Genomic DNA, 24,921 nt, shown 5'->3' on the forward strand with positions numbered 1-24,921 from the left:
GCCGGTAACATATGACTCTCGTTACTGAAATTCACAGCTTATTTGCTACAGTACAAAGGAGCTCAGCCAATAGAGAGGCCACCAACTGATGATTGGCTGGAAGGGAAGCATTCTGTGCTCCGCCCCTACATGCGGCTCTTGGAGAGGACCCGGTGATGAGAAAAGGAGGAGGATGGAAAAAGAGTGGAAAAGAAGGGAGGGGAGGAAAAAGGGCGGAGTCCATGGCCTTAACTAGAATCATGATGTGCCAGACACGCGCGGCTTGAGTGTTGAGATTCGTTGTGCGACTGGAGGTGCACGCCTCGGGTCGGGGGACCCAACCCCCTCGGCCCCCCCACCCCTGCTTCCGCCTTTGGAGCCAACCCTTCCTCCCCCTCTTTGAGCGCGTCTGCTCACGAGCGCAGCACATGGAAACCATCAGCGACTTGTGTCTGCAACGTGTATTAAGGAATGCGTGTGTGACACTGTGTATCCTCTCCTTTTCTCGGCAGCCCAGCCCTCGTGACTCCCCGGTCTCTGTTGCACCCTCCCCTTCTCTCTCCCCTCCAAGTTGGGTGCCTCCTGCCCTGCTGGGTGAGGAGGGTGGGGAGCTCGGCCGAGAACACCGCGTCCTCTCTCAGGCTCCCGCTGGGGCGGCTCCTCCAGCCCTTTCCTTACATAACCTACCACGCACGTTACCAGCTCAGATGCCACCCCGCCACGGCTCTAGAGGTCAAAGCTGAACTCAGTTGTTCCTGACTTTTCTGCCCGGGCTCCTCGGGCCCCGCGCCCCGCGCCCCGCGCCCTGAATTCTCTGATTCCGAGCACGGGGAACAGAATAGGGTAGGTCCCTGATCTCCTAGGTTATGGCGTTGTCCAGCTTCGACTTCTTCATTTTTCCCCTGAAGAAGATTCGAAAGGCTTGGAGGGACGGAGGGAGGGAGGCAAGTTCGGAATTTAGAGTCTCAAAAGTAACTGGGACGTTACTATTGTTGTCCCTTGCATTGACACAATACAATGGAGAGGAGAGCGGGGCCCAGGCACCATGGGCTGGTTGAAGATATGACATCCGATAGACCGCAAGGGGGCAGCCCAATTCTGATTAGGGTCCGGAGAATAGAGAATTTAAAAATAAATAAAATTAGAGTTTGTCCCTGCCATAATTACTAACTGCAAAAGGCACATTGTTGGACGGGGGTGGGGAGGTGTGAATATTTTAAATAGCCTTCGATATTTTACATTATGTTTTACAGTGTGCTTATTTTATAAAAAGAAAAAAAAAGTTCTAAATAAACCTCAACCCTGTTTCCCAACCACATTATGTCAACACCATATCTAATAAAATAAAACAGTAGAATTAGAGGGGATTATGAACTGTGAGTAAACCTGTTTTCCGTGGGTGCTCTTCTTTATTCTTCCCAAAATTGCAGGTTTATTCACAGTCAAAAATTCCCTTTAATTCTATTGTCACCCAACTCCCTTTCTAATCTACCCTTCCTGCCCCCAGATCCTGGTGCTCTCTTTAGTGTTGTGATTTTAGAACAAACCCTTATGAAGGAATAGACAGTAACCAAATTATTTCATTTATTATTTATTTTATCTTCCAATTTCCTCTTGCCAAATCCCCATCCAAAGAGTCATAGCAGTCTTCTACCACCTAAAAAAAGCAAAGAAAGAAAGAAAGGGAAAAACCAAAACCAAAAAACAGGGTCAGGAGACCCAGGAAACCCCCTTCATGCCCACCACTCTATGAAAACTCCCCAGATTTCATATTCTGATCTAGGATTTTCCTATGATATCTTCTGAGAAAGATATGTCCCCTCCCCTCATCACTCCTTCCTCCTCCTGCTAAATCTCTTTATGCCCAATATTTAGAGTCCCAACTTAAGTTCCTTCCCTATAATATAGCTCTCTTCCCTCTTTGTTTTCCCATTCTCTCTCTCCCACACATCAGGGAACTGCCACCCCTTCCACCACTGAACTTTGCCTCTTGACTCTTTCAGGTTGTAAGACCTGCCCATTTTGCCCTCTGGCACCTGCCATGCCTTGAAACATGGCCAGGCTAGAACCAGCTCTGATTCCTCAGGGTATATTGGAATCCTGCAGTGTTTTTTTTTTTTTTCTCCATGCCACCTGTCTCTGCTCTAGGAGGTCCTAAAGTCCTTCTAGTTCAGAAAAATTAATGACTCAACACAAAAATTTTTGCCTCAACATCTCCTAAACTTCAAGATTAAATAATAATATTTTTCTAAATATGATCCCTCTTCCTTAAGCAGCTGAGAATTGACTGGAAACACTAACCAGAGACACTGGTAAGAATTACTTCGCAGACTTTCCCAAGGCCAGTGGCTGCACTCTCACCTTTCACATGAAATACATCCCTCCCTGAACTAGGGCCCACCACAGAAGGAGGGATACAGGACTCTGCAGACCGGACACAGCATCATTCAGATCTGGACTCTGCTAAAATACAAACATCCCCCCATGGTAAGCCAGTGTCATTCTTCCTACCACTTCCCCCTCTCTCTCCAGAAGGCTAGCCAACTCTTTACACTAACCTCTGTCTTCCTTTCCTCTGGGCTTAGAGAAAGATCCATCCATCCTCCCCATCACTATAAGGAGTCCTTTTCATTGTGACTTTCAGCCATCCCTGACCATACATGGGAGGCCCCAACTCAATTCAATGACATCTATTTTTATCTATTCTGTGCATGACACTATGTTAGTCACTGTGCTAAGTGCTATAGGGAGGGATATAAATATTAATAAGACATGGTTCCTGCCCTCAAGGAATTTACAATCTAAAGGGAGCCTACTATATACTTTAAAAAGATTTATTTGCCCTTATTGTTTTTCTTTTCTTTTCTTTTCTTTTTTTTTTTTGAGACAGAGTCTCACTCTGTTGCCCAGGCTAGAGTGAGTGCCGTGGCGTCAGCCTAGCTCACAGCAACCTCAAACTCCTGAGCTCAAGCGATCCTCCTGTCTCAGCCTCCCGAGTAGCTGGGACTACAGGCATGCACCACCATGCCCGGCTAATTTTTTCTATATATATTTTTAGCTGTCCATATAATTTCTTTCTATTTTTAGTAGAGATGGGGTCTCGCTCTTGCTCAGGCTGGTCTGGAACTCCTGAGCTCAAACGATCCACCCACCTCGGCCTCCCAGAGTGCTAGGATTACAGGCGTGAGCCACCGCGCCCGGCCTGTTTTTCTTTTTCTTTTTCTTTCTTTCTTTTTTTTTTTTTTTTTGAGATAGAGTCTCACTTTGTTGCCCAGGCTAGAGTGCCATGGCGTCAGCCTAGCTCACAGCAACCTCAAACTCCTGGGCTCAAGCAATCTTTCTGCCTCAGCCTCCCGAGTAGCTGGGACTACAGGCATGTGCCACCATGCCCGGCTAATTTTTTCTATATATTTTAGTTGTCCAGCTTATTTCTTTGTATTTTTAGTAGAGATGGGGGGTCTTGCTCTTGCTCAGGCTGGTCTCGAACTCCTGACCTCGAGCGATCGTCCCACCTCAGCCTCCCAGAGTGCTAGGATTACAGGAGTGAGCCACTGATCCTGGCCTGCCCTTATTGTTAATCTACTTTCCATTCCTATTGGTGCCTCCCATCTGTGTTCAACTGTATGCAGGCTGCTCTTTGATCCTGATCTCCTTTCCAGCTGTTGCTTCTTTTTAACATTACCAGATTTTTCATATGGTTGGTCTATACTTGCCTCCATTTCCTCATAATGTACTCCCTCCTTAACTCCACAAAATCTAGCTTTTCTCCAACCATTCAATTAAAACTGCTTTCTTTGGGGTTATCAATGACATATATTTCCTTGGCCCCGTGGTAGCTCTTGATTGATTATATTAAACTTTCTCTTCTAGACTCTGTAATACAAACTTGGCTACCTACCTACCTCTCCAATCAATCCTTCCCCATTACTTCGGTTGATTCCTCTTTCTCCTATTAACAATAGGCACAGTCTGTAGTCAGTCTATTGGCCTTCTGAGCTTTTGTGTGTACTGACTCTGTTGAGCTCATTTACTTTTGTAACTGTGAGTTTGCACTTAGAACTCTAGCCCTGACCCAGTTCAGCTACCTTTAGGACACCCTCATAGGTCTGTCACTATAAATTCAGCTTGGTCAATATCAAATTCATGACTTCCTTTCTAAACCACTGTGGCCTCCCATAGTGCCCATTTTGGTCAGCCATTTTCCTAGACATCCATTTTTAAAACCTGTAAGTAATTTTGACTCTCTCCTCATTTATTCCTCATATGAAATTATTATATGAAGCAAGACATTTTCTTCAAAATATTTCTTGTTTTTCTCCTCTCATTCATAATGCCACTTCCAGGCCTTTAATAGATTGTTTCTGGAACAATGCAAATCTCATGAATCACTCTCCACTAAGTTACATCCTGCATACAACCAGATGAATGTTTTTTTCTAAAATACCTCTTTTCATTGTATCTTTACCATACTGAAGAACTTACTAGGCTCCCTATTGACTATGAGTTAAAACTTCACCCTGACACTTCAGACTCTCAATAATTTGGCCCTATCTTGCCATATGTGAAATTACCAACCAAATATTAGAAGGCTTGTAAATTTTATTTTTTCTTAATTCCCATTGTTCCCCTACATATACCCTCTCCTTCAGTCATACCCCATCCACTAAACATACCATGCTTATTCTATTCCTCTCATCTATGCAGCTCTTTCACTCTTGGAATAACTATTCCTCCTAGTTGCCTTCATCCTTTCATAACTTCCCACCAATCAAAAGCTCACCTATTCTTTAAGGTATATTTCAAACACAATCACCTCCTAAAAGTCTTCCAAACAACTCTAGCCCATACTGATCTCTCTCCTTACACTGGCTAAAGCACTATCCTATGTCATATGCTCTCAAATTTATGTGTAATTTAACATTGTAACATACCTTTTCATTTTGTCCTAAATTGTAAACTTGAGTTTTATAAATTCCTTGAGGGCAATAATCACATCATAAATTTTTTTTTCATCAGCATCAGGATCCTCAGCAGACTTAGGCATAGATCACATACACATTAAGTACTACTGAACTAAAATTTAACTGCTTCAAATCTTCCCAGTGTTTTGTAAACAGGGTTAGTATTAAATCTCAGTGAAAGATATGATGGTCAAGTTGATATGAACACCTACATTGAAGTACTAGTTACTTGTTTCCCCATCCACCGAAGCTGGTATTCCAGCCCACTGTCTACTCCATGTCACCAGCCCTGGCATTGATTCAGGGTAAGAGATGTCTTGTCTCCCTCCTCCCAATCCCCAAACAACTTACTGGTTCCACTGTTACTGGTTTCCTGGTTACAGGTTTCTGATGGTCTGCACGTTCTGTTCCAAGAGTAGTGGTAGTCTCTACTGCTTCTGTTACCTTCTGATCCAACCTGTTCTACCCTCAGTAGGATTGGAAAACACACAGTTATCTTCTCCATCCAACATCCTCATAGTTCTCTATTTAGAATTCTTCTTCCCTTTCTTACCTGTCACCCTCCTCGCTGCCCCCTCAAAGACTTAAGCTTAAGCTCACGGATCCTCCTTACCCTGTGCTTGAATGGATTATGTACCCATCCCATGCAACGAGTCCCTAGATTCAAGGACTGTCCCTCTTCGGTGTCTTAGCAAACTTACTGGGTCTGGCTTCCTCATCCTCCCAGTTACAGTTAACAAGATTGTTTAGGGCCTACTACCTAGTTTTTCTTCCTCTAATTCATTTTCATTTCTGATAATCAGTTACATTTTGACATTCCCCAATTTCATTTCATCTTATTTTATTTATTTATTTTATTTTATTTTTTGAGACAGAGTCTCGCTCTGTCGCCCTCACTAGAATGCAGTGGCACTGTCATAGCTCACTGCAACCTCAAGCTCCTGGGCACAAGCAATCCTCCTGCCTCAGCCTCCTAGGTAGCTGGACTACAGGCACGCACCACCACACCCAGCTAATTTTTTAATTTTTAGTAGAGACAGGGTCTGGCTCTTGCTCAGGCTGGTCTCAAACTCCTGGCTTCAAGCGATCCTCCCTCCTGCCTCAGCCTCTCAAAGTGCTAGGATTACAGGTGTGAGCCTGGCCCCCAGTTTCTTTTTAACTGTTACTTATCCTGATCCTCATAGATGTAGAGGTCACTCACCAGCCCGTCCTCTAACTCAAACATTGAGTAATCAATGGTGAAATTTGCACCAAAATCATCTGTGGAGGAGAAAAAAATCAGTAGTAACAAAGGAAAAAGGTAACTCTGTATCTAGAAATGAAAAGGAAAGAGATTGCTCAGAATACTTCAGTTTGCTAAAGTTATAAAATTTATTGGTATAATTCAATTTTAATGAACTGTAATGTTTAAAATGTTTGTGAATGTGTATGCATTTATATTTTCAATCTGGAATTTATTTATTTATTTATTTATTTTTTTTTGAGACAGAGTCTCACTCTGTTGCCCAGGCTAGAGTGAGTGCCGTGGCGTCAGCCCAGCTCACAGCAACCTCAAACTCCTGAGCTCAAGCGATCCTCCTGCCTCAGCCTCCTGAGTAGCTGGGACTACAGGCATGCACCACCATGCCCGGCTAATTTTTTCTATATATATTTTTAGCTGTCCATATAATTTCTATTTTTAGTAGAGATGGGGTCTCGCTCTTGCTCAGGCTGGTCTCGAACTCCTGAGCTCAAACGATCCACCCACCTCGGCCTCCCAGAGTGCTAGGATTACAGGCGTGAGCCACCACGCCCGGCCTTCAATCTGGAATTTAAAATTTGAAATTTTTCAAGTTGTTTCAACCATTTTCCAAAGAATTAGAAATCACTAGCTTGAAAAATAACATCATGAGTCTTGATAGTTTTTGTTCATAGCCAAATTTCTCTCTGAACCCTTTGCTCTGTTGCAAAGTGAAGGGCAAAGATTCAAGACTAAATATCCCCAAAGCCTCTCTCCACCCAGCTAAGGGTAAGAGCCTTTCACATACTCACCATAACTGGGGGTGACTGTGTAATAATAGACCACTTGATAATAATCATCCTCTTCCAGGATTTCTTCATCCTCATATTCTTGTCCTATGGAGACAAGGACTATAGGTCAAGGGGCATCTGGAACCCCTTACCAGCAGAAGGACATCTGCAGTTGACCTCAGTTTCCTTTCTTTCTGCCTCCCCTCCAAGGGTCACACTATCTCCCTGCCTCTGCATCTCTAGACCCTTCTCCGTCTTCTGGGCTCCATGTCTGTAATGAGGCCTGTTACTCTATGCCCTTAGACAGGTCCCTTCACACACCATAAACCCAAAAGGAGAACTAAACCGGCCAGGTGCGGTGGCTCACGCCTGTAATCCTAGCACACAGGGAGGCTGAGGCGGGTGGATCGTTTGAGCTCAGGAGTTTGAGACCAGCCTGAGCAAGAGCGAGACCCCGTCTCTACTAAAAATAGAAAGAATTAGTTGGACAACTAAAAATATATAGAAAAAATTAGCCAGGCATAGGGCGTATGCCTGTAGTCCCAGCTACTCAGGAGGCTGAGGCAGAAGGATTGCTTAAGCCCAGGAGTTTGAGGTTGCTGTGAGCTAGGCTGACACCACGGCACTCTAGCCTGGGCAACAAAGTAAGACTCTGTCTCAAAAAAAAAAAAAAAAAAAAAAAAGGAGAACTAAACCTAAATAAGGTAGGAAGAAGAGAGAGACCAAACAGAAACTGAAAACACCAAATCTTCTATTTAGTATGCTCCAGACCTTATTGTATTTGTGAGAGATCTTTAATCAGTGTCTCTCACAACTAACACACACATACCCTTAGGCTTTTCTGCTAACTAGTGGAATCACCCTGAACAAGCCATTTAATGTCCGTTGTTTTTTTTTTTTTTTTTTTTTGAGACATCGTCTCGCTCTGTTGCCCAAGCTAGAGTGCTGTAGCATAAGCCTGGCTCACAGCAACCTCAAACTCCTGGGCTCAAGCGATTCTCCTGCCTTAACCTCCCGAGTAGCTGTGACTACAGGCATGCACCACCATACTCAGTTAATTTTTTCCATTTTTAGTTGAGACGGGGGTGGGGGGTGGGGGAGTAGGGGGTGGTGGAGGGGGGGGGTCTCGGTTTTGCTCAGGGTGGTCTCGAACTCCTGATCTCAAGCGATCCTCCTGCCTCGGCCTCCCAGAGTGCTAGGATTACAGGTATGAGCCACTGCACCCCAGCCTACATCTGCTTTCTTAAAATGAGTCAGCTGGATTAAATGACCCATCTCTGTTAGTGTTTCTTCCCTTCCAGAACTAAAAATATATGGTTTTGATATGACTGATTCAAAAACTCTAGACCTCCTGCTAAACATTTCCCTGAGCTCCTTGAATGCTTTCCCTCCAACCCCAGGCTAATGACACAAGAATCTAGAGGAAAAGGAAACAGTGAGACACACCTGGCAGACGGAGGAACAAAGGAGGGAAGGAGCCAAGCTACCCTTGGGACTCTGTCCCTGAAGGCAGCCAGTTTTCCACCACCCTAAAGGCCCCCTCACTCCTATGTCTTTACTAATACATGTTGTTTTTTTTTCCTACAACTCTCTGGGAAAGGAGATACCTTGACTTCCCTCACTAGTTTCAGACTGTCCCACCTTCCAAAAACACACCTCTCTCCTTCACTATCACTTTAGTCCTCTCATCTTGTTCAACTTTGTGGTGGTGGAGAACTGAATTCACTCTTGCTAGGACCTCCCCGAGTCTGGGGCTCTATCCTCCGGAAGCCTTCTCTTCTTTGACAGGATTGTGCTTTCCTCTCTTTTTCCTGGCTCTCCCTTCCAGATCTCCACTTTGCCCCCAACACCAGCCCCTAGCACAGATGAGAAAGCTCTATAACTCCCCACTGAAATGCACCTCTCACCCTCTTATTTTTTTTTCTCCCACCTCATTTATGGTAGAAGATCTGGCACAAAAGCTCAGGGAGAGAAGAAGACTTACCCAGGATAAGTGGCACAGCAAGGATAGCTACAAAGAGGACATCCATTCTGGATTCTGTACTATTGCTGTGAAAGTAAAAAAGGAAATTACAGCGTTTCCCCCAAACTTACCCCGCCTCCCCTCCTCCTGCAAAGCAGGGAAGGAGCTGCAGCAGCTCTTCTCCCAGGGGGCAGAACTCTCCGCCTATTAGCTGACTGACTAGCTTTTCAGTTACTGCTGGTTCTTCCACAGCTGCTCAGATTGAGAGAGGCAAAAGTAGATTTTAGCCACGCACAGTGGCTCATGCCTGTGATCCCAGCACTTTGGAAGGCTGAGGCAGGAGGATCACTTGAGGCCAGGAGTTCAAGCAGCAGCCTGGGTGACATAGTGAGACCCCCATCTGTACAAAAAAAAAAAAAAAAAAAAGAGGAAGAATAAGAAGAAAAATTAGTGAGGCTGAGGCAGAAAGATCCCTTGAGCCAACGAGTCCAAGGCTGCAATGAGCCATGATCATGCCACTGCCTGAGTGACAGAGCAAGATTGTCTCTAAAAAAAAGAAAGGTAAGTTCTGATGAGAACATGTTTTAAGCTCCCTGAGCATTGGATTAGATCTATTTGGGACTCCTACTGCCACTACAAAAAAAAAAAAGCCTACTGAGGAGCTTCCCCTCTCCTCTCCTTTCCTTCTTCCCTCTCTCCCAGGACTCACAAAAAGCTCACTCTCCCTCTCACTGTCCCTAACTTTTTTTTTTTTTTTTTTTTTTTGAGACAGAGTCTCACTCTGTTGCCCAGGCTAGAGTGCCGTGGCGTCAGCCTAGCTCATAGCAACCTCAAACTCCTGGGCTCAAGTGATCCATCTGCCTCAGACTCCTGAGTAGCTGGGACTACAGGCATGTGCCACCATACCCAGCTAATTTTTTCTATATATGTTTTTAGTTGTCTGGCTAACTTCTTTCTATTTTTAGTAGAGATGGGGGTCTCACTCTTGCTCAGGCTGGTCTCGAACTCCTGATCTTGAGCGATCCTCCTGCCTCAGCCTCCCAGAGTACTAGGATTACAGGCGTGAGCCACCGTGCCAGGCCTCGCTGTCCCTAATTTACCATCACCATCCAGAGTTGCCCTTCTGTCTGAGGCTTATGCGTGTTCTCTTTGATCACAGTGGAAATGTTCTGAGGAAGGGGAGAGCATTTTTCTAAATTGAAAAGTCCCTTTCTTCTGCCTGTCTAGGGCTATGGAGGAACATGTAATATTTACCCATCATTGCCTGACTCTCAGAGCACCTGCTGCATGGCTTCTGATAAAAATCTCTCAGCCATGGTAAGTTATTTCCTCTCTGGTAATAATGACCTCACGTCACCTTTTTCTCAATTTCCTGGACACAGGATGGAAGATGGGAGGAAGCAGATAAGTCTCTTTCTCTGCCGTAGGTGCCACAACCTCTCTCCCACTTTCAGTCACTTGGTATGTTCCCCTCATTCAGACCTACAGGGGTAGAGTTCTTATTCTTCCCTCTGCTTTATTTTTTTTGAGACAGGATCTCCCTCTGATGCCTGGGGTAGAGTGCAGTGGCGTGATCATAGCTCACTGCAGCCTGGAACTCCTGGGCTCAAGTGATCCTCCTGCCTCAGCCTCCCAAAGTGCTAGGATTACAGGTGTGGACCACCGGGCCTGACCTCTTCCCTCTGCTTTTATGTTTCCCATTTTCATTCAATTCAGAAACATTTAGCAAGATATGTGTTAGGCCTAGTCTGATAGGCAATTCAGAGCTCACAGGCAAGGGAATAGGAGAACATAGTTTTGTTTTGTTGTCTTTAGGGTTTTTTTTGTTTCTTTTTTTTTAGAGATGGGGTCTTGCTATGTTGCCCAGGCTGGAGTGCAGTAGTTATTCACAGGTGCAATCATGGCACACTGCAGCCCCGAACTCCTGGGCTCAAGGGATCCTCCCACCTCAGCCTCTTGAGTAGCTGGGACTACAGGTGTGCCCCACCATGCCTGACTAATTTTTTATTTTTTTGGTAGAGATGGGTCTTGCTATGTTGCCCAGGCCGGTCTTGAACTCCTAGCCTCAAGTAATCTTCCTGCCTCCCCCTTCCAAAGCACTGAGATTATAGGTGTGAGCCACCACACCTGGGCAGTTTTTTTTTTTAAAGGGAGTTAAATGAAGTATCTACTCATAATATCTACTATGAGCCAGGCACCATGCAAGTCTCCGTGGAACTACCCATGAACAAGATAGGTTTAGAGCCTGCTCTCAGTAGTCAGAAGATAGCTGTGGTAACAGCTCAAAGGAAAGTTGAGGAAGCGTTGTCCCATCCCTATTTCTTCACCTGACTTAGCCTGCTGGGCTCAGAAACAGGACACACTGGAATCTTGAGCACTGGCCAGGATGCACCCACCCTCTTAACCTTATTGGGGAATGATTTGCTTGGTGACTTTCCATGTAAATCTATACAATCTATTCCTCAGCTCCTTTCTAGAATTTCCTGGAAAAAATGTAAAACACCTATGTGGGTGTATACATATACATTAAATCATAAATGACTTGCAGGAAGGAAAGGAAGCCTGGTTCTCTTTGAACAGTTTCTATGGTTTTTGGTACTTTGATGATATACTCAAAAACAATATTCCAGATTCCCTCACTTTCCTAACCTCAGATGAGATTCCCTCCCATTCACTTCCTTTGACTAAACATTCTCTCCAACCAAATGAGGTTACAATACCCTCCTCTCCTACTTTAACTTTCTTTCACTCTAATATGCAACCTCTCTCCCCAGCCTGAGGAAAAGACACCATTCAGGTTCATTTTTCGAAAATAAATAGAGGAAATATGACATAAAAGGAACTGGAGGGAGGGGGCATGTCCTTTTCCTTCAACTCCATTGCTTTAATTGCTTTTTAACTCCTGATTCCCTATAAACATCTCCCTAACATTTCTCTCCAGGCTCCTCTTGCTTCTTTCTGATTCTCTTGTCATTACAGATGAAGGGCTTCATTAACGATGTACTGTATTCCATGTTCGCTATACTAGCCTGTCCAAAGAGCTACTTTTAAGTCTAATCTTCATCCCTGAGGCAGCTGCTCTAGCCCATTTCCTTTCATTCAAGTAAGAACAATACCCATCCCTATCTCCCTGCACCCTCTATCCTGTGCTCTCTTTGTATTTGTCCCTTAGATTCAAACAGGATCTTCCCCTTCTGCAGCCCTTCAAGAAGAGACAGGATTAACTACCACCGAACCCCACAGAGTAACCAAAGGAAACCGCGGCCAAGGCCTAAGTGAATCCGGGAATCCATGCCCTGTGACTGGGCCGTTCCCGGTCCACCCCCTTTAACCCTCTCGAGCCACTCCCAGGATGAGACCGAAGGTTCCGAGGGCAGGGCGACCACAACTCACAGCCGGTCGTGCAGCCACGCCCCCGCCCTCCGCAGCTCCGCCCCCGCCGATTCTCCATTGGCCTTCCGGGGGTGGGGATTAGATGGGAGGTGGCCATGGGGCTGCGGCCGGGGTTTGTCCCCCTCTCGGCTTCCGTAGAGGAAGTCGCGCGGACCTTCCTCTGGGATTTTGGTGCCCCCCCTTCCCCTTCCCCGGGGTCTGGGGGTGACGTTGCACCGCGCCCCTTCTGGGGTCGCGTTGCCACTCCACGCGGACTCCCAGCTGGCGCGTGGCTCGCATTCGCCTCTCTTGGCCAGGGCTCTGCCCCGCCCCCAGCTGCCCAGCAATGGGGGCTGCGGTATTTTTCGGATGCACTTTCGTCGCGTTCGGCCCGGCCTTCGCGCTTTTCTTAATCACTGTAGCTGGGGACCCGCTTCGCGTTATCATCCTGGTTGCGGGGTGAGTAGGAGGTCGAGGGGACGCGAGAGAGCGTCGAAGAGAGGGATGCGGAAGGGGCTGGAGGAACTGGGGCGAGCCTGGGAGCCTGAGTTGGGGAAGATAAGTCGTAGGTGAAGGTTTAACGCGGGTGAGGGGAGTCTGTGTGATTTGCCCTTTCCCGCAGTTGGTTTCCGCTTTCCAGTGATGGCACAGATTGCTCCTATGTTTCTCCCGGGGACGTAAGGGGGCTGTGCTGACCTCGGCCGGCCGAGTCAGGTGCCCTAAGTGAGGAAAGATCCAGAATGGATACCTCGCCTTTCCGTGCTCTCACACTCTGACTCTTAGAGCTGTGAATACTCTTTAATCAGATTTCTACCCCTTCTGCATCAGATTTCTGCAGATGAGTCCCTTGGTGGAGACACACACCTACCCTGTCTGGTCCCTGTCTCCCTAACCATCCAGAAGTCTAACTTCAACTTTTCATGCTGCAGCTTTGGCAGGTTCCCCACGTTGATTTTTCTGGCAGCCCCTACCATTGCCTATCTCATTGCCCTTGTCTTTTCTCAGGGCATTTTTCTGGCTGGTCTCCCTGCTTCTGGCCTCTGTGGTCTGGTTCATCTTGGTCCATGTGACCGACCGGTCAGATGCCCGGCTCCAGTATGGCCTCCTGATTTTTGGTGCTGCAGTCTCTGTCCTTCTACAGGAGGTGTTCCGCTTTGCCTACTACAAGCTGCTTAAGTAAGAAGATGAGGTGGTCTGGAGGGGAGAGGGGCCGAGGATTGCACTAGGGGAAGTGGGGCAGCCCCTGCGTGGTGGTTTGGAAGAGGAGGCACTAAGGGAGGACATTAGAGGGAAAGGAGCATCCCTGCCTTTCCTCATGTTTCCCCTACCCCACCCCACCCCAGGAAGGCAGATGAGGGGTTAGCATCGCTGAGTGAGGACGGAAGATCACCCATCTCCATCCGCCAGATGGCCTACGGTGAGCCAAGGGAAAGGGATTGGAGGAGGGAGTTGGACAGCCTCCTCCCCTAGGGAAGTCTCTAAACATCCACATGTTCTAAGTGGCTTCTTGTTTTCCTTCATACCTCACTTCCAAACAGAGGTGGTCTGGAGGGAGAGTAGACGTGGAAGAATTCTGACTGGGAATGGGGAGGAGTCAGTAGTAAACAGGCCATGGTGATGTCTGACATTGATGAGACCCTCCCTTCCTCCAGTTTCTGGTCTCTCCTTCGGTATCATCAGTGGTGTCTTCTCTGTTATCAATATTTTGGCTGATGCACTTGGGCCAGGTGTGGTTGGGATCCATGGAGACTCACCCTATTACTTCCTAACTTCAGGTAAGACCCAATTCCTTTCTCATCCTCATGTCCCATTCATCCCTGTCCCTGATCTGATTTATTGGCCTTCCCTGGGAGACTTCTTTGGCTCAGCATCTCAGGAGGCTGGGAGAAGATCAGGGATGTATCTCATCCCATCTCCCTCCCTGCAGCCTTTCTGACAGCAGCCATTATCCTGCTTCATACCTTTTGGGGAGTTGTGTTCTTTGATGCCTGTGAGAGGAGACGGTACTGGGCTTTGGGCCTGGTGGTTGGGAGTCACCTACTGACATCGGGACTGGTGAGTTGGAGGCGGGCCTGGATCAGGGAGAAAAGCGTTTAATCGTGAATGGGGGGGAAGTATATCCTCACTTGACGTTTATAACTTAAATTGGGAGGAGATGAGAAGGTAAGTCTTTAGAGGTCTCTCTCCTCAGCATCAATTATATCACCTGCTCTGGGGAGGCGTTTGAATGGATTAGCCAAACTTTATGCACTCGTGTGAGCAGGAGTGGCAGAAACCTTTGAGGGAGCTGAAAACCATAAGTCCCTTTAACCACAGGATGATGGTTAAGACTGGAAAGACTGGGAATTTGAGAGTGATATCTGGGGGAGGTTTGAGTCAAAGGCACAAAGAGAATATGTGGGGATGGGGGGGGGGGGAAGAATCTAACCTCTTTTCTACTTTACCCTAATTCCTAGACATTCCTGAACCCTTGGTATGAGGCCAGCCTGCTGCCCATCTATGCAGTAACTGTTTCCATGGGGCTCTGGGCCTTCATCACAGCTGGAGGGTCCCTCAGAAGTATCCAGCGCAGCCTCTCGTGTAAGGACTGACTACCTGGACTGATCGCCTGAAAGATCCCACCTGCTTGTCCACTGCCCATGACTGAGCCTAGCCCTAGCCCGGGTCCATTTGTCCACATTCTCTGTCTGCTTCTCATTGGTCTATCCCACCACCTTCAGGGTTTTGCTTTGTCCATTTGTGACCTTTAGTCTCTAAGCTTTACCAGGAGCAGTCTGGGTTCAGCCAGTCAGTGACTGGTGGGTTTGAATCTGCATTTATCCCCACCACCTGGGGACCCCCTTGTTGTCCAGGACTCCCCATGTGTCAGTGCTCTGCTCTCACCCTGCCCAAGACTCACCGCCCTTCCCCTCTGCAGGCCGACGGCAGGAGGACAGTCGGGTGATGGTGTATTCTGCCCTGCGCATCCCACCCGAGGACTGAGGGAACCTGGGGGGGACCCCTGGGCCTGGGGTGCCCTCCTGATCTCCTCGCCCTGTATTGCTCCATCTCCAGTTCTGGACAGTGCAGATTGCCAAGAAAAGGGACCTAGTTTAGCCATTGCCCTGGAGATGAAATTAATGGAGGCTCAAGGGTAGATGAGCTCTGAGTTTCCCAGTACCCCCCTCCCCAGACTGAACATCTTGGTCTTTTTCTCAGGTCTGAGGGTGTGATAAAGACCCCAAACTGCCTTTTTTTCCTTTTTTGAGTAAGGGGAGGGAGGAGGTTTATTGGAACTCCTCTAACCTCCTTGGGCTCTATTTTCTCTCCTCAAATTGCTCCTCATGGCTGGGCTCATTTCTGTCCATTTCCCCTTGGTCCCAGGGCCTGGGGGGGAAGGGAGGAAGTGCATGTTTGGGAACTGGCATTACTGGAACTAATGGTTTTAACCTCCTTGACCACCAGCATCCCTCCTCTCCCCAAGGTGAAGTGGAGGGTGCTGTGGTGAGCTGGCCCACTCCAGAGCTGCAGTGCCACTGGAGGAGTCAGACTACCATGACATTGTAGGGAAGGAGGGCAGATTTTTTCTAGTTTTTAATTGGGGTGTGGGAGGGATGGGGAAGTTTTCTATAAACTGTAACATTTTCTGCTGAGGGTGGAGTGTCCCATCCTTTTAATCAAGGTGATTGTGATTTTGACTAATAAAAAGGACTTTGTAATTGTGGGGGAACTTGGCTTTTAAGGGAGGGGATAACATGTTAATTGAGATTTCTGCCCTCTCATGTCTCTTGTCCAGCCTCTTTCATAACCTGGTAACCACTGATCTTCAAACATAGCTTTGGTGCAAGGGCAGAAATCTGGGCTGGTGGTTGAACATGTCAGAAACTTTGGGTTAAGTATTTTCCCAGAAGTGAATCTTCTTTCCCATGGATGAGATGAAAGGAGTAAATCACCCATGCTTCTTATTCTCCATCCTTCGCCCATCTCTTCCACCTGAGAGATTAAGGAACTTGTCCATCCTCAAGAGCGCTAAAGGATCGGCCAGAATTAAAGTCAGAAACTTTGATTTCCAAATATATTGAGCCCCCCCCCAAAAAAAAAAAATACAACGCTAACAGCAATCCTTTTTCCTAAGGGGAGATCCTGCAGTATTTCTAGGGAAAGAGGTATAAAGGTGGTGGGGAGGCTTTGGGGCACATCCCAAACTTCCCCTACAACTAAACACAGTTTGTTCTCTGCATTACCAGCACAGAGTCTCCTGATCTCATTCATGGTTTGAGAGGCTGAAGGCTCTGCTGTTCTTCCTTGAATGAGAGCCTAGGTTCATACCTCTCTGTCAGGGATGTCCAGAGGAAGGAGGGGTGTCTGCCTACTAAGTATTTTCTGGCTCCCTGATAGGCGAGGGGAAGGCATCCATCTCCCTGGTATCTTGAGAGGTAGTCTATGCCTCAGTGGTGGCTTGTGCTGAGGTGAAGACCACACTCTTCCTATTTTCCAGCCTCTTCTTCCTGGAAAGGGAAATGGTTCATGGGAATGACTGGTGTCCTAAGTGAAGCAGATTAGAGGTGGGTTAAGAGAATGCTTTTTAATAGAAGAGCAAGGACTGGAGGAATGGAAAGTAGGACCTCACCGAATCTTTCTAGCGATGAAATAAGCAGCCAGCAGAAGGCAGAGGCAGCCAACCAAGATTCCCACTCCTAGACTCAGCATTTCACCTGGGGGAGATAAAGATGGGAGGTGTCAGCTTAGGACTAATAGATATTGAGCCTTTCCCCCACTTGTTCAGAGCATTCTCAGTGCCTGGGTAGGCCTGTCTTACCTGTGGTATACAAGGATCCCACTGTAAGGGAAGAGAACTTGGGTCAGTGAGACTTCCCCATTCCAGCTGGGGTCAACACTGCTTCTATGCCTGGGAAGATCGCCTGGGAGTTGGGGTGGGGGGGGGGTTCCAGTCTAACCTAGTCCTGAAAACCCCTTCCCCTCTTAGCCTTTTCCTTCCCAGGGGCTCCCTAGTTCCTGCCATTGAGTCCCTCGGTTTCCCATCTCCTCTTCTGAGCCCTGCACAGTCACCTTGGATGAAAGAAGCAAAGACCGTGCGCTGATTGAGAGGCTGAGGGGCTCGGTAGTTCTGTACCAGGAGCTTGGAGGGCTCTTCTTCTGTGGAGAACAATGTCTCCTGGAGCTTTTCCAGCTGAGGAGTAGAAGAGTGGGAGAAATGCCACTTTGGGGAGTAGGGAAGGGTCTGAAGTTACAACTATGTTTTTCACCTCACCTCTCCACCACTTACCTGCTCCATTGAAATCTGGGCCCTTCGACTGAAGACTGTCCAGAGCACACTTTGGTAGCAGGGGGGAGTTGTGAGCGAGCCATTGTAACGGAAGAACTGCCCAAGCTCTGTGGGGAGCAGCTCCCTCACGTTGAAGGGAGGCACTGAGGTCTTCTGATCTGGGAAGAACAGACTAGGATTTATCTTCCTCCCACTGTGCCCTAGTTTATGTAGACTTGGTCCCCAGAAGCTAAACTCCCTGGCCTTAACTTAGTGCCTCATCCCAAGGCTTCTTAGGTCAGTTTTTGAAAGTTTCTCTGAGGTCTAGTCTCGCTTGCTCCTGCTATAGGTTTTTAGGCTCACCTTTATGCCTGATTTCATGCAAGTGACTCAGAATGTGTTCGTAAGCTATATTCTTAGTCTCACCCACCTGCAAGGGGAGGAAAGGGAGAGAGTTTGGAATGAGTCCACGTCTGGAATAAAACCTTTCATGTACAGAATAAATTGTCAGGGTGCATTGCTGCCTGCCTTGGGAGGGAGGCCAGCAACAGAGTAAGTCTGATAGAGAAGTAGAAAAGGACATAGAAGAAATTGGGGGCCACTGACCTCAATTAGGATGCCCAGGACAGCCAGGCCCTGAGGCCTCTGAGCAGCCTCACTCAAGCTGTCATAGGAATCAGAGTCATAATGTACGATGTGGAGCTGAGGGAAAGGAGAGGAAACTGAATTATTTATGTTTCCCCAGCCCCTTTGGGGCCTTGATCCTCGAAGCTGCCACCACCACCACCCTCAGCATGCACTAAGCATAAGGTTGGGCTTTATCCTCCCCTTTTCTCAGTGTCTAGATCCTTCCTTTCCCCAGGACTAGCCATCCCTGTCACCGTGTCCCACTCTAAACTCTGTTCCCTGGTACCTCGGCAGCTGTGGCTTCGCTGTTGATCTGGTGTTCTGACCCCCCTGGGGATCCTTTCTCACCCCAGTGCAGGTGGAGCTGGGCAGCTACATATTTTCGAGGAAGTCCACCCAGATACAGGGTAGGGGGCAGAGAGAGTTGCACTGTGAGGAAAAGAGCAAGCTAGGGTTGGTGGAGGAATGTGGACACATTCCCACCCCTGGTTTGCCACCACTTCCTGGGAGACCAGGCCCTCCTCTTCTAATTTCCTCCCCCAGTAGCACCCAGTTCCTCCCATAGGCCAGTGCATTTCTGGCATATCTCCCCTTTTCTCAGTGAAGATCAAGTAAATGCTATGATAGTAAGCTACCAACTGAGCTCGATCATAGACATTTCAATTCCCACTTTGGCTACAATAGTCTGATCTCCATTCTCATATCTGCAAATTCATGGATGAAGCTTTCTGATTATTCACAGGTTAGGAGACTACTTCTTTCCCCTGACTCCTAAGATTTGAACTGGAGCCTACAACTCCTTTTACCTGTATGGCCATTATTGTGCAGGTCCAAAGACTCCGTGCCAGGCTGGTCATATCCATGGGGCTGGAGAGCAGGCAACTCAGGGTCAAATGTCACACTGTCTGTCTGGATGTCAATGGGGGACTGGGCATTGCTCCCACACTCAGGGTAAGAGGCTGGCCAGTGGTCCTGACCATGTGGGCCTGGTGGGGGTTACCAAGAACATTGGTCCTGCCCTCCTGCTCCAGCCACCCTTCAACCTCCCCACCCCCAAACCAAGTTTTACATCTGTGTGGAGGTATAAATGCATTTCCCTCCACCCAGGTCAAGACCCCAGTTGTGCAGGGCTGGGTGAGGTAGGAGTCCCTGCTGGACTTCATGCTGCAGTTCCTCTCACCTACCCAGAGGCAGTGATGATTCCCCAACTATTCTGATAAATGGGGAGTGGCGGCTCTTTCACTTACCTCTAGTTTGAGAACAAGAAAGCTAAATGAAGGGAAGAGGGGATGGATAGAAAGCCTGAATACCCAGACAGGTGGGATTAGGGAGTAGGAGTAGAAAAATGAAGGGAAATAAAATAATCCTAGAGAGAGGGGGTCTCCTTGGGGCCCCCATCAAGTGGCCTTGGGATTCAGATATCCTGACTTTCCATCATTCAATTCTTGTTGTCACACAATCTTTAGATCTTGGCCTTGCATGGACCCTGGAGTTCAGTTAAGTCATTAATCAACAGTTCGTAGGAATTGAGTTCCACCTCCCCCAAGGACACAAACTATCCTGCCAGCCTCTTCCCCACCCCTGACTTCCAGCTCTGTCCCAATGCCAGGTGCAGGTTGTGGGTAGGATAGAAAGAGACAGAAGGAGACCAGGCAGCTAAGCTCCGAGTTCTTTTCCCCACCCAGTTTCCATTCTACTCTGGCTCCCTCACTCCTACACGGATTCACTCAGGACATAGGAGCTATGTATGTGGAACCCAGGGCATGAGGAGATCCAGAAGAGAGGAGCTAGGGCGAGAAGCTAAAGGAAACCTCCTCTCCACCCACATGACATATCTTTCTGCCAGGTGAAGAAGTCTCAGTGTGAAAGGGGTGTCAGTAGGCCTCAAGTTCTGCTCTCACCCTCGTATGTCCAGTGTTGACCTGCAAGGCAGAATAGTTTGGGTTACAGCCAGCGCAGCCTGGGGCAGGGCCCTGGCCTCCCCTCTCCGCTTGCTTGGAACTCTAGCTCCACCTCCCTCTCTGCTCTCCCTCCTCCCTCTACTCAGGCACTTCCCAAAGGAAGCCCTGAAACTGGACACCTCCGTGGAAAGGTGGTGGTGGGGGGGCTATTTAAAATCACTAGCCAGGCTGTGCTTGTGCTTGCTAAAGGACAAAGGGCAGGAGGAATGAAAAGAGAGAAAGCTGGGAGACTAAAATTAACCTGGATCCAAATGTGCTGTTGGCCCAGCCCTTACTTTTCTCTAACCTGTGCCAAGTCAATCTAACACTTGGAAGATTGGAGTGGGGTGGGGTGAGGGTATGGGCAAAGGGTTTGGAGGAAAGGGACTAGAAAGAGGGAAAGGGAAAGTAGTTCAGTGAGTGTGAGTGTGTGCTCCGTGCTCTCGACTGCATGCACACACCGGCACGGGATACTGCTCAGGGGAGAAAGGGGATTACTCCTTTGCTTTGAAGCATTGTATGAATCAAGCCACTGAGCTGTAAATTCATATTTAAGTTCTTCCTTTCTGGTCCCAGTAGCTCTAGAGGAAACTCCCCATCTCCAGGAGCCTCTGCTCCCTACATTCCCAGATGGCTAGGGAAGAGCGGAGTCAGGGCAGGGTCTACTCTAGATTGAGAGTGCTGGGTGGGCACAGGCAGCCAGGCCGGCAGGGACAGGATGAAAGTGAAGCATTGTGTGTAGAAAAGGGAGCAGCCAGCTGAGTCACATGCCAGGCTCTCGTGCGGTCCCATCTCTGGCTTAAAGGCCGGGGGTCTGCGGGTCCAACCCCGACCCAGGGCCAAATGGCCTCCAGAAGAAAAGCGAGGCCTTGTGGGTTTTTGCTGCAATATTCAAATTGCTAGAAACTCTGGAGAAAAATCCTAAATCCTTCCTCTCTGTCTCTTATTCCTTTAAGTTCCTCGGCCTTGTAAGATATCCTGGATCACATGCTTGATCTATTCTGCTGGCCCACTCCTCGGTTTAGACAAGTCTGAAAAGCAGCGTAAGGGAGGGTTGGAGGCAGCCTCTGGTTTACTAGCTCTGTGGGACACCCCAACAACTGGAGTTCCCTGGTTCTGTGAAGGCACCCTTTCCCTCCCATCGAATCCTCAACACACTGATTCTACATCTTTTACCTATTTTTTTGTTTCCTCAGATGAGGTTTGCGACTCTCCATTTGGCTCCCACTTCCCGCCCCTCCCAGCCCCCCACATCGTCCTCTCTGCCTTCCTCTTCTGCTCTCTGGACACCCCCCTCACCCTGTTCTTCCAACAGACCTCAATTACACACCTATTATGTGCTGGCTACTGTGCTAGGCACACGAAACGCAAAAATGAGGTGTAGGGGTCCTTGGGGCCACTCCTGGAACACCTCAGCCTGTTCTCCCAAGAATCCTTTCTCATCTCCTGGGAGCTCCTGAAAGTCCTTTGTAAACTATAAAGTACCAAACAAATATTGACTATGATTGCTACTGCTTTCAGGGGAAAACTGGGAAGTTAGTCAGTTTAGGATCAAGAGGGGCCCTTGGCCACGAGGGGATCCATTGGAGATCAGGGTCTAAGTTGTGCAGGAGGTGTAGGGGGTATGCTCCCCCAACCCCAAGCAGCTCTCTAGCCTTTCACGGCAGACCTCTTTGACTCCCTAACTGGAGGAGTTCATAAATGAAGCAAGCCAGGAGGGCTGTATGGGATCAGGGCAGTGGGGGAAAGAGCTCACAGGGCAGTTGGGGAAAGAGCTCTGGAGAAAATCTGTAGCCTGCAAAGAGATTTCCAGCATTTGTGTGTGTATATATACCCTGCCCGGGGCTAGTTCTCCCCCATCCCCAAGAACAGCAAGGCTGGGAAGGCAAAGAGAAAAGCAGGGAAGTGGTCTCCACACTCTCTTTTCGAGCCTATTATTCCAGCCCCCTAGGCTTCCTTTTACACCTTTCCTCCCCCCATTAAGCACACACAGCGAAATGTGGACATCAGCACAGATCCACACAGAGACATCCAGTGTACCTACCCCCATCTGCAGCCAGGATCCAAATCACCTCTAGCAGGAGGGCGAAGAACAACATGGTATCCCAGGAAGGGGCACAGGGGACTGGGAGTTTAGGGACTAGAGGACTAGGGCGGGCAGAGAGGGAAGGGAGAGAGAGAGAGAGGGAAAGAGAGAGAGGGAAAGAGAGGGAGGGACGGAGGGAGAGAGAGAGAAGAGTTTCTGGCGTTGAGTGTATTTATCTCTTTTTCTCTTGCTGTCTCTGTCTCTGTGGACTTCCAGGGCATTTGGGTTTTAGTAGGGTACTGTGGATTTCTAGGTCCCCAGGACAAATCTCCTACTGCCTCTCCCTCTCTCAGCCCTCTCTCTTTATCTCCCTCTGCAGTCTTCACTCCACTTGCTGGCCAGCGACTTCACAACTGCCTCCTGCTTTTAAGGTGGCTCTGGACGGGTGTATGTGGGGAGGGGGGGCTGCCTGGGCTGCTGGCGAACAGCTCCTTAAATAGCCGATTAGGTATGCAGGATGGCCCCGCTAGGATCTGGAGCTCCGCGGGTTTCACTGGAGCCCTGGCCCTGGCTCAGGAGCCCAGCTGGGGTGAGCTCTTCCTTCCTCTGCTAGTCACACAGACGCTGCTCAGATGGGTGTCCCCGGGAGCAGGTGAGGGCAAGGAAGGGAGGCTTTGGGGTCCATTCCCGTGCCCTCCAGAGGACACTGTATTCACCCCCCTGCCTGTTTTCTCTGAAGAGCAGCTCCCTGGGGGTTATGGGGCAGATGGTGGGGTGACCTGTTCCCGATCCCCTGCAGAATCTGAGCTGCCCTGGAATAGGAAGAGTGCAGAGTTCCAAGATATATAACAAAGAATTAGGGACTCAGGGTGCAGGTGAGGGGTGGGAATTCAAGGACTAAAACATGCCTTGTGGAAAATAAGGAAGGGAAATGAGGCAAGGAGGACTTGTCTGGAGCGATCTCTTCTCTAGTGCCTGTCACCACCCCCTTCCCACGGTGAGGCCTGGGTCCACGTGCCTATGCGGCCTGAAGGGGGGCGGTTTTGTTTGCTGGATAAAGCCCATTTGTGTGTCCAGCGGGGGAGGGGCTGCAGCAGCACCATGGAGAGACAGCGGCTCTAACTGCCAGACCCAGCCACCTCCCTCCCCAGGGAGCCCAGATCTAGGGCGGCTTTTGTCACTGAAGAGGACACTGACCTCTGGCAGAGAGGCCGGGGCAGGAAGAGAGATGGGGAGACTTTAGTAACAATCACTACCACCAACAGAAAAAGGCGGACTCCAGAGAAAGAGGGGGGAGGGACCAGAGAGAAACCATGTGATCCAGATGGAAGAGGGGCCCAGGGTCTTCCCTCCTGCCTAACAAAGGGCCAATGCAGGACAAGTGGAGCTGAGTGAAATCTGCCACCAAAGAGCTGGGCCAATGGAGCTTGGAGGCTGCCCGTCTCAGGAATGTGGGCTGGTGTGCGCTCCCCACGGGCCTAGAAATCCCGATTGGAATGTACATCCTAAATCCCTCATTAGAGAATGTGAAACCCACAGATAATTTCAAGCCAACCATAAGACCTTTTTCTCCTCCATGCCCTTCACCAGTGTCACTAGCCAGGAGGATGCACCCATTTGAGCTCCCTCTGCCCTCCTTGCTCCTGCTGAGTAGCAATAAATAGCCAAACAAAGGGAGCAGAAGCTAAATAAGGGAGCAGGATAAAAGCCAAATGAACAGAATAATGCATGTGCTGGATCATCAGCTCCTGCAGAGACAGGCACTCACCATGCCTTTCTGTCCCCTGTGATTGATCTGCAAAGCAAAGCCATTTTGCAGATGTCATTTCCTTTTTTATTCTCTTATCACCCTCCAAATTATTTTTCCCCTACAGGAAAGTTTTGTGTTTTGAGGTTCCTCCAAAGCCCCATGCAACCCATCTAAGAAGAATAAAAGGCCTAAAGTATAAATTGGACTTCTGCGGAATCAGGGTAGTTAACCCAAAGGAACAGAAAAAAAGAAAGAAGGCAGAAATATCTTGGTATGAAAGAAGAGGTCTAGTAGGAAAGAAGACGTCTGGGCAGAATGACCTCTGTTAGGACAGAGTTCCACAGAGTCGCAGGGGCTGAGATTCAGACTTCAGAGGCAGGTAGTCTCTTGCCCAGCGCCACCTCCTGGCTCATCTATGAATTTAAAAATTTTACTTAAACATATTTTGTGTGCGATTCCTTCTGGAAAGTATTTCCCTGCTGGTGGGATTTGGGATTTTGCCTAAACAGTTGAACATTTTTTCACAAAGATAGCTTAGCCTCAGATCAACACTTCCCTGATCCCGGGACCCTCCAGGCCTTTGTGCTTCCCAAACGACAAAGGCCCTGTTTTCTAAGAAAGAGGGAGAGAGGAGGCAAGCACCGTCCTCAGGGGACGTGACTTTATTTGTTCTTTGGCTGTGCTGTGGATATTTCTGTGGTTGCTTTCTAGCCATGCTGATTCAGCGTAGGTGTGAAGAGGACCCTTATAATAAGTTAAAATTAAAAAAGTGACAAAACCCTCACTTCCCCTCCTTCTCTGTTTCTACTCAAACTCTGGCGCCTTTGTTTCAGTTCTGACTTCTCCCTCTGAAGCTTTTTTCTCACTCTGGGGTTGGCTAAAACTTTTAAAACCAAAGCCAAGTATTCCACTGCCTTCTGGCGCCATCTCCTGTCCTTCCGAATGCACTGAAACTTGAATAAGTCAGAATCAAAAGTGTCCCAGTGTGGTGACTTTTTGTTTAGTCTTTTCTTAAAAGATCTTAACCTAGATATTTATTTTATTTTAT

At 48.3% G+C, this 24,921-nt stretch overlaps 3 protein-coding genes across 12 annotated transcripts; 1 reads left to right on the forward strand and 2 right to left on the reverse strand.

Annotated features, from left to right (window-relative positions):
• Nucleotides 1-1,546: 1,546 nt before the first annotated feature.
• On the reverse strand, nt 1,547-10,138 carry C8H1orf54 (chromosome 8 C1orf54 homolog). 4 transcript variants are annotated; one of them, XM_069478846.1, is made up of 7 exons: nt 10,014-10,138; nt 8,935-8,999; nt 6,972-7,055; nt 6,142-6,200; nt 5,292-5,402; nt 2,341-2,439; nt 1,547-1,636 (listed from the first exon to the last, which is right to left on the reverse strand). In XM_069478846.1, exons 2-6 carry the CDS (start codon nt 8,978-8,980, stop codon nt 2,344-2,346), a joined length of 396 nt encoding a protein of 131 aa, XP_069334947.1. In that variant the 5' UTR covers nt 8,981-8,999; nt 10,014-10,138; the 3' UTR covers nt 1,547-1,636; nt 2,341-2,343. The 4 variants fall into 4 exon arrangements, with proteins under 4 accessions (XP_069334947.1, XP_069334946.1, XP_069334949.1 ...); XM_069478845.1 differs by having other exon boundaries at nt 2,341-2,442; XM_069478848.1 differs by lacking the exons at nt 6,972-7,055; nt 10,014-10,138 and having other exon boundaries at nt 2,341-2,442.
• A 2,288-nt stretch (nt 10,139-12,426) lies between these two features.
• Nucleotides 12,427-16,001, forward strand: APH1A (aph-1 homolog A, gamma-secretase subunit). 3 transcript variants are annotated; one of them, XM_069480691.1, is made up of 7 exons: nt 12,427-12,744; nt 13,291-13,461; nt 13,629-13,702; nt 13,938-14,060; nt 14,213-14,340; nt 14,742-14,865; nt 15,203-15,993. In XM_069480691.1, exons 1-7 carry the CDS (start codon nt 12,632-12,634, stop codon nt 15,265-15,267), a joined length of 798 nt encoding a protein of 265 aa, XP_069336792.1. In that variant the 5' UTR covers nt 12,427-12,631; the 3' UTR covers nt 15,268-15,993. The 3 variants fall into 3 exon arrangements, with proteins under 3 accessions (XP_069336792.1, XP_069336793.1, XP_069336794.1); XM_069480692.1 differs by lacking the exon at nt 13,629-13,702 and having other exon boundaries at nt 13,427-13,461; nt 15,203-16,001; XM_069480693.1 differs by lacking the exon at nt 13,291-13,461 and having other exon boundaries at nt 14,742-15,271.
• A 356-nt stretch (nt 16,002-16,357) lies between these two features.
• On the reverse strand, nt 16,358-22,804 carry CA14 (carbonic anhydrase 14). 5 transcript variants are annotated; one of them, XM_069480685.1, is made up of 11 exons: nt 22,142-22,800; nt 20,059-20,079; nt 18,964-19,143; nt 18,444-18,586; nt 18,137-18,232; nt 17,894-17,960; nt 17,552-17,709; nt 17,335-17,455; nt 17,084-17,104; nt 16,895-16,979; nt 16,360-16,772 (listed from the first exon to the last, which is right to left on the reverse strand). In XM_069480685.1, the coding sequence occupies exons 1-11, from the start codon at nt 22,194-22,196 to the stop codon at nt 16,706-16,708; spliced, it is 1,014 nt and encodes a 337-aa protein (XP_069336786.1). In that variant the 5' UTR covers nt 22,197-22,800; the 3' UTR covers nt 16,360-16,705. The 5 variants fall into 5 exon arrangements, with proteins under 5 accessions (XP_069336790.1, XP_069336786.1, XP_069336787.1 ...); XM_069480689.1 differs by lacking the exon at nt 17,894-17,960 and having other exon boundaries at nt 16,358-16,772; nt 17,552-17,704; nt 22,142-22,804; XM_069480686.1 differs by lacking the exon at nt 20,059-20,079 and having other exon boundaries at nt 22,142-22,801.
• Between the last annotated feature and the right edge of the window lie 2,117 nt (nt 22,805-24,921).

The sequence above is a fragment of the Eulemur rufifrons genome, chromosome 8, assembly GCF_041146395.1.
Source record: "Eulemur rufifrons isolate Redbay chromosome 8, OSU_ERuf_1, whole genome shotgun sequence".
In the NCBI taxonomy this organism is placed as follows: domain Eukaryota; kingdom Metazoa; phylum Chordata; class Mammalia; order Primates; family Lemuridae; genus Eulemur; species Eulemur rufifrons.